General features: G+C 27.2%; 1 protein-coding gene across 1 annotated transcript; it reads right to left on the bottom strand.

The window, feature by feature from the left end:
* Positions 1-100: 100 nt before the first annotated feature.
* Positions 101-7,790, bottom strand: LOC140664529 (uncharacterized). The gene is made up of 9 exons (XM_072889702.1): positions 7,451-7,790; positions 6,409-6,545; positions 5,965-6,132; positions 5,390-5,694; positions 1,829-1,909; positions 1,412-1,547; positions 1,056-1,223; positions 571-710; positions 101-472 (listed from the first exon to the last, which is right to left on the bottom strand). The coding sequence occupies exons 2-9, from the start codon at positions 6,539-6,541 to the stop codon at positions 305-307; spliced, it is 1,299 nt and encodes a 432-aa protein (XP_072745803.1). The 5' UTR covers positions 6,542-6,545; positions 7,451-7,790; the 3' UTR covers positions 101-304.
* Positions 7,791-9,334: the final 1,544 nt, after the last annotated feature.

Genomic DNA, 9,334 nt, shown 5'->3' with positions numbered 1-9,334 from the left:
TTTCGTAGATTATTATCTCGAATATTTCTACATTAATGAAAAAAACAATGATAAGATAATTTCTTCTAAAAAAAAGTTAAAAATAAAGATTTTGACAAAGTAAATTAAAACATTTTTATTTGATTAATTTTCTTTGCATTTACATAGCAATATTAGCGATTGTTTGAAAAAATTACAAGTAAGCAGCTAAAACTACTTATAATTAGTATATAATTTTCTTACAAAATATCGTGGAAAGAGTTAGCAGTAGACGTAAAATACGTGCAATCAGCAAGAAAGTATAAAAACATAGATTGTTTTATTTTTACACTTGAGTCTTGGGACGCTTCTCGATATATGCTTTAATATTGGGAAGCGCGCGAACCTTCTCCACCAATTTCTTTAATTCCGGATGATTTTTATTTGGATCTTCGCTCAGGACAACGGTTAGATAATCAGAATATGCAGTCCAAAGGAGATCTGCCCACGATAGCTAAAAAAAGGAAAATAAAGATAAAGTATTTTTATATTCTTGCAAAGATAAAAATAATTTAGACAACATTACGTGCGAAATGTTCAAAAATTATTTACCTTGCCGTTAACAAAGTATCCGCCGTTTTTCTTAACTTGAGCCTCGAGCTTGTCGAGAAAGAAGGGCCACTTTTCGAAGGCGATCTGTTTGAGTTTCTCCTTGAAAACGGGATCTTTTTCCCAATAGTAGGTGGATAGAGCTACAAGAATTAATCTATGTTGAAGTTTTACACATATAATGATATAATATTTTTTTTACGAAAGGAGAGAAGAACCGCGAAAGAAAAAAGTAACAATGATGTAGAGCGCGACAATTGTTCAGGAATAATGTACAGTTTGTTGATTTCAAAGATGATCTTAGCTCTTTTTCGACACAATGTATCTTGTATATAACGTGAATGTCATATGTTGACTATATATCTTATATCTTACGTCAACGTAACTGAAAAGTCATGAGTTATATGTATGTACGTGTTACATATAGCAGTTACGTAATTACGATCTGTCAACTTTCCTGTACCTGTGTGCCTGTACCAATCTCATACCTAGTCTCATATCGTCGATATTATCGACTGTAGCATCGATCTCCATGGCCTCGAGTTCGTTAGAACCATACAAATTGCCTTTCTTAGCGACATAGCGAGAAATTGCCTTGGATTGATTATACTGCTTACCGTCGACCTCGAGCACCGGTATTTGTCCCATGGGCATGCCTGACATTCATTAAAATCCAATTGAATTATAGAATATAATAAAACATGTCTTTAACAATTAATTTAACAATCAAAAAATAAGTTTCATAAAATTAATCAAACACAGTCGGAAAAAAGGAATAATTGAAAGTTATAGTCAAGATTATCTATAATTTTATAATCATAGTATGTAAAATTATATAACGTACTAGGTTTCAGCTTCGGCCAATCTTCAATTTCGACTCTAACATCCTCGAACTTGATGCCACTTTGATTTAACAAGAACCTAATTGGCTCCCCAAGGCCAGTGATATTGAAATATATTAGCTTGTGTGTTGACATGTTCTGAAAATTACATTTGCACGGTCAACACATACAATATACTTTTAAACAGTATATTTTTTATACACTCTCCTTCATATATATTTCTTCACACATACTTGGTTCAATTTATCATCCTACATTAGGGATATTTTTTGTATTTATATTATAAAGTATTTTTAAACTGATTTTAATTTGAATATTCATTAAAATATTGATTATTCATTAAAATATCACTTTATAAATTATATCTATTTAATCAAAGGACAATTTATGAAATGAAGAGACGAAATATAATTCTTCACCTTGTTAATAATCTGTAACTTTTGTGACAATTGAGAGCCTGACAGCCGATGTGGAGCTCGTTGCCAACGGAAAACGACTGACTATCTTGTTAGACGAATACTGTATATATCAATCAGTCATGTTGGAAACATGTTTCGAGAACACTATGGAAGAATACTGGATACTCTTATACACATATAATATATAAAATAACTTGTTGGATATCTGATCTATACGAAAATTATCTATCTAGCTATTGATCTATTATTTATGATATATACAGAATTTGTAGGTGAAGAAGAATGTGCATTTTCTTCTAAAATTCGAATGTTATCATTGAGAGCAGCGAGGTATCGATAATAATTATATCGCTAATATGTTAAAAATAATAATAAAAATAAAATGTATTAATTTTTCTGTGTTTTCAGTTAAATAAAGAAATACGTCAGAATTTTTCTGTTATTTTTAACTGTCTATATTGTGCTTTAAAATATATAAGAATAAGTATATTAGAAAGTATAAATATTTTCTAAATATAATTTATTCATAAAAACGATATTTGTCGTTCTAAATTACATGTCTTTAAGAAAAAAAGCGATGCCGCGATATTATATTCGCAAAAACGCTTGATTGATATTGTCATTGATTTAATTTAAAATATAAAATTAACTTTATGTGTAATGCCAGAGTTACATAGTTAAATTATAAGCAAAATTAACTATACATTTAAAAAATTAATTAAATATTAGCTATATATTAAAAAACAAGAATGTACTTTGTATTAGATGGATAATTTTTTATTAAATATACAAGATGTAGAAAGTAAGTATATAGAGCATATTAAAAAATTTTAAATAACATAATACAAAATCACAAACAGATAATAAAATGTAAGGTAAAAAATATTATATATTTCACTTTTAATGCAATAATCGTGACAGCAGAAAATAACTTATTCATTCACTTTGTTATGTCATACATTATGCTGTTTGTATGTCATCAAAACGTGACAAGGCAAATATATATTATCTACGATAATAACTCAGTACTCGATAAACATATATATACATATGTATGCGATGTTATCAATTAGACAAATTTTTTAAAATATTTATTCAAAAGATATGCAATTGTAATAATGAGTTATGCTACATACATAATGTTCCGCTTCTGTTAATAATAGAATTATAAATGAAAAATTTAATTATACAATTTACTTGCTCAATGTCAACGTAAATATTCATCGCATTTGCATGTCAATGTGATCTCGTACTTTCAGGATTTATCACATTAAAAAAAAGGTGGTTCTGTAAATACTGAGATTATCTGCAAAATATATCATTATCTGAATAGCGTTGTATCTCTTTTATGTGTCATTAATAGAGATAACCAGTTCCTCAATGACTCGACAAATTTTGTATGCATAAAAAAGATACAAAAAAAAAATATAATGTGTGATAAAAATCAGAAAATATTAGCGCTGAATATATAAAGAGATAATAAAAAAATTACAATTAATATAAAAAAATTATATAATTACATAATATTATATAATATTACTATTGTAAAAAAAGATAAGATTAAGAAGAAAATCAATACGAAAAATTTGAACGTTGTTTTTTTCTTTAATACTTTATCAATCTTTTGTTTTATCAACTTATTTTTAAAAAATATATCGACAAATTTTAAAACAATTCTTTAAAAAAAAATACCCTAAAAAATTGGTTTTCAAAAATTTTAGTTATATATTAAATAGTTTAATATTAAAAAATACCTCAATAACCTTGTTAGTATACAAAATGTTAATATAGAATACAGAAAGAAATGTTGTAGTATACAAGCAGATTCGGACAAAAATTATAACAGATTGATAACTGCGTCTGAAGTAAAGTTTTTATTCTGTTAACATATTTAATGGCGTGATAGCAGATTCTGTCAAATACAGATTGTGCTTTTGTTGCAAGTATGCCAAGCTCTACTTGATTTTTTATATTATCAAGCCGCCATATACATTGTTCTGTGTAAAATATGCATTCATTTTGCTAACAAAATTTGCAGCAAACACTTTGCGAAATCTAATATTTTGACAGATTATTATGATTGTCCGATATTACAAAAATAGTTTTTGCAAAACTATTTTTATCAAACGTGTAAACGTTTTGTTGAAATTTTTTCAGAAAAGCATACTCGGAAGTGATCTTTATTACAATGTACAATATATTGCAAACTCATACGCACGTTACTCGGTGATTAGCTATAGTCCCAATTCCAATTAACTCGCGCGACCTTCGGTTGAGTTACACGTATCCTCTACACTCTACGATAACGATATAATAGAATGGCAGCTAAAAAAGTTACGTCATAATATTCTATGGAAGCTATTTGCAATGCTATATTTATCTACTCACGATGACAAATTAATTATGTGTCACATTTATTTTATTTATCGTACATTTGCAAGTTATTAGCGAACATGAAAAACATATATATTTAAAAAATAAAGTGAAAAAAATTTTAAATATATCGATCTGACTAGCAAAGGATATTTATTTATTTTTTATAAAATATTACATAACGTTTCGACCTTTGGTTTGGGTCCTCTTCAGATGTTCGAGTTCTAAAAAATCGAAAATTGTCAATACAAAAGTAATATACGTCCGGCTTATGAAACGTAACGAACCAAAAACAATGTAAACAAAAAAACAATTGTTACCTGAGGTGAATACAATTGTATGTCAATTACGCACTGCACAATTAATTTATTATATATAGAAACTGAGAACTTTAAGCAAGCGACTTAATACTTGTTCAAAAGTCGACATCTCTGATGAGATGCTCATCCAAGAAAGAGAGGGACCATACATATATATTTAATCTCAATAAACGAAATTTCTTACATTAAAGATGTTTGACTATATTACTTAATATTTCCATTATCTTCGACACAAAATTTTCTCTAGACATATTTAGTATAAATAAAATATTTGTTTCAAATTAAATACAAATATAAAATATAAATATGATATAAAATATAAAAGTTACTTCATAAAATAAGAGAAATCGAAGGAAGAAAGGTACAGTGATTACAAGAATATAACATGGTTAACAAATTTTAAATAAATAGGAAAAGTAAATACAAGTAAAATCAATTCGCACACACATTATATAATAACAGTAGAAATTTATTGAAAAGTGCAATTATATAATGTAAAAAAATAGTTTCATTAAAGTTTCATTAAAAATAGCAATAAGAATATTCTTATTATCCTTGTAGATAGATAATTTTATTCATCAGCATCTTATTATCCTTGTATTATCCTTGTATATATGATAAAAATGATAATCATAATATATAGCATAATAAATAGACAATCAACCTTCACTGAATATTAAAATATCTATATCCAGATCCCGTCACGCATTTTTTAGATACCATCATGCTTAAATCACATATCTTATGTAAATCATATACAAATTTAATTTAATATTAGGAGAAAAAAAATTGATTCAAAGCTTGAAGAAATAGCTTGATATAAACAAGTAATCGATAGTTGAAAAATTACTATCATTCAATGAAATTAGAGATCGCTGGGCGGACGCTTTTCAATCCAACTTTTGATGGCCGGTATCTTCTCGACCTTTTGTTTGAGCTGTTTCAAATTTTCATATTTCTCGATTATATTCTCCTGACTCATATAATTTAGATAGTCCAGTAGAGCGACAAATGTGAGATCGGCCCAAGTGAGAGCACCGCCGACAAAATAACCGCCATTCTTTTGTACCTGAGCGTTCAAACGTTCCAAATAATACGGCACTGTCTCCTTGGCATGTTTGAATTTCTCCTCTTTAGCCATTTCATTGCTTTCATAGTGATAAGCCGCAATTTCTACGATAAAAACAAAAAAAAGAAGGATGAGTCGTTATAAGCAATTTTAATTAAGCGTTTAAAACGATTAATTTCGATAAATTAAATTTGTAATACTGTAAAAAAAAATATTGCCAATTGTTTTTACTGTCACGAATAAATCAGTATGTCTGTAATATCAATAGCTGAACTCATGGGAATAGAGGATAAAATTATTTCAAATTTTCGTAGTAATAATAAACAGAAAAATGGAAGAAGAGATTGAAAATAATATATGATGTCTATACTTACTGATGCGTAAGTCGTGTATTGTATCGACAATGGAGTCGATTTCCAAAGACTCCCAATCATCCTTGCCAGCAAGACCGTATTGCTTTGCCAAGTAGCGGGAGATAGCTGTAGACTGAGCGATTTTCTTTCCATCTACTTCGAGAACAGGTACTTGACCGAATGGCGTAGCTAAATGATGATATTAAAGTGTATGAGTATAAAATATATAAGTAAAATTGTGAGTAAAAATTTTGTAAATGCTAACGCAAAAATTCCCATCATATGATAATTTTATATTTACAATAATATTTATAGTATCTGTATTTTTATATGTAATGTCCATAAATCAAATTTGAAGAACAGTCAAGCTGAATTAATTAAGCGACTGACAGTGAGATAAGTGGACAAATGTTAATACCACACGTATCATTAATATTGATTATCATGTTTTGCAGATATACATACTTGGTTTTATTTTTAACCAATCCTCTAAATTGAAACGATCATCGATGAATTCGGTGCCACCATAGCTAAACAGGAAGCGAATCGGTTCAGCCATTGCTTTAGCAGGAAAATACGTCAACTTATAAGAAGGCATGTCACTGAAAAAATGTTTATCATTTGGTCTCATTATCATTATAATTGAAAGAATTATCTAATAATGCATAATATATGTTTTTAATATCTAATCTTTTCAGAATCTTATTTCATACTGATGGAACAAGGTTATTAAAAGACTTCAACAAAGTCAAATTTAATAATAAATTTTTATCAATATCTAACTTTAAACTAGTGTGTTTATAAATAAAAATTAAAATAAATAGAAACTTGAATGAAACTTTAAAAACTAATTTTTACCTTTATTTAACTAGTATCACATTTAGCCAAATTAATTTAATTAAAATTTAGATTAATTTAGGTTTGTTGAAACTTTTTCCGTCAAAGATTTAAAGTAGAGGCAAAATTTAACAAAAATTTAAATAGGTTTTTTATAAAACCATATTACTATTTACAAATATAAATTATTGTCATTTAAAATATTTTTCTCATAAAAAATATTGTCGTAAATAAAATTTCCACTTCTTTTAAACAAAATATCTAAATTTTATTCATTGGTTCGTGGTTACTTTATTCTGTTTACGTTCCTGCATACGTTCCTGATATCGCCATGAAGTGATTACGCCACATTGCGTTATAACTTTTTATCAGTCAAAAATAATTTAGATTTAGATTAATATGACAAACGCCTTTTATATAATGACTCTCTTGCAAATAATTCTATAGCGATTATTCCGAATGATTTTTTCGATTTCCTCATCATTACTGCTTCATTATTATATTAAAAACAATTAATATATTTTTGCAAATCGCTATTAATCAACTAGCTGGCCGGTAACTATTCAATTTTCTTTTATGTAAAATATTTGAAATATTATATTACGGTGCTTACAAATTCGAATTAATCGATCAAGTATAAATTTTAAAAATAACGAAATGTTCTACTTACAATTTGCTCGAAATAAAGTCTGCAGAAAGGATGGAAAAAATCTTTTAGGATTTAGTCACTATAATGATGTCTAACAAGATAAAACCTGCTTAAACTCGTCCAGTTATTTATGCCGCAAACTATCCCTTCCACTTTGTTACCTTGACATTAAAAAAAACGTTTTTTAATAAAAAAAAAAATACAAAAAAAATATGAGCAAGTCAAAATTTTGCAAAAACCACAATTCACAAAAATGTAAAAGATATTAATTAATTTTTAAAACATTGTTTAATCTTTTAAACGCCTTTTAATTTTTGAACATTATTCTGAATTATCTTCCATCAAACGGTTTGAATTGCAAGTAATGATGCTGACAAAGCGAAATTGTGTACTGTGGGATACACTTATGTAAGTGCCTGTCTGCAATCTTACGCAAACAGAGATGTTGTTCAAGGGGGGGAGGGGACTATTATTATTACATTTTCAGAATTATTAGATACTCAATCCTTTAATAGATTAGATAACTTGCATTGGTAAAGACAACTTGTGTAGATCAATAAAAGCGAAATAAAGATAAAAAGTTTATCTCTGCCTTTAAAGATAATTATATTGCTGGAGATCTCTTGTGAATTATATAAAAAGGTATATGTGGCAATTTAAAATCGTTAGTTTTTTTTATAAATAAATACTTAATAATATTGATTAAAAAATATTTAATTGTAAATTTTGTAAATGTAATCTCAATTTGTAATTAATTTTTATAAATGTATACCTAGGAAAAAAAATAAAAATTTGTATATTTCTTAGATGACAAATATCTCCATACTTATTTAAAGATATTTAAAAATATTAAATTTAAAAAAAATATATAATTTTTATTCAATATTTTGAAAGGCGAGTAAACTGTATGATCATTTATAATCTATACCTATAACATAAACATAAAATTTACATGGAGCACTAATAAAAAATGTAAATTTTCTCTAAAAATCGGGACTTTGTTAGAAATAGTGACGTATCATAAATAATTATAATTATATTCAATTTGTAATCCGATAATGTGCAAAAATTAATTTTTCCGCATATTCTTGTGTCAAAATGTGTAATACGTCAGAACTTCTTCCCCTAAAGTTACATATTCTAATGTATATAAGTAAAATTAACTATATTTCTGCCCATATTTCCCACTGACAGCAAGTACATTGTTCTATGTAAAATATGCAGTTTTTCTGCCAACAAAATTTGCACCAGACGTTTAGGGAAATCTATATATGACAAACTAGTCTGATTGTCCTAAATATTACCAAAATATTTTTACTAAAATGTGTATCAAATGTATTAACAATTTATTACAAATTTTCCAGAGAAGGATTACCATGCTCGAAAATAATCTTTATCGCGATGTTATTTAAAATTTGCACACATGTGTTATCAGTTACTTCGTGATTATAATTCTTCTCTTGATTCCAAATAACGGACACGACTTTCGATTGCACTGCATGTATACTTTGCGATAATCTATAGCGACATAACAACTGTAAAAGCCACATCATGATATCTCGATATCTTAAGAGATATTTTCAGTAATGTATTGCCTGTATTTTATACAATAGTAAATTAATTATGTTATATTTATTTTATTTATACATAGGGGAACCCGGGCCATAATCGCTTACCTAAGCGTTAAACAAATTTTCAACATATTAAAAATGAAGAAATCGATTCTTTTTTTTTACTAAAATATTCTTTGGAATATCTACTATAAGAAAAAATACAAGTTTATTATAAAATAATAGTTTTAATAGACGAGATTACTGATTTAATAATAAAAGACTAGATTTGCTTAGCCCGATATGCTTTTCATGCTGGGTATAATAGACTAGCTCACAAAACTTATTTATTTTG

The sequence above is a fragment of the Anoplolepis gracilipes genome, chromosome 4 (assembly GCF_047496725.1).
Source record: "Anoplolepis gracilipes chromosome 4, ASM4749672v1, whole genome shotgun sequence".
NCBI lineage: Eukaryota > Metazoa > Arthropoda > Insecta > Hymenoptera > Formicidae > Anoplolepis > Anoplolepis gracilipes.
The sequence above is the reverse complement of the archived record's forward strand: the minus strand, read 5'-3'. Positions and strand labels throughout refer to the sequence as shown.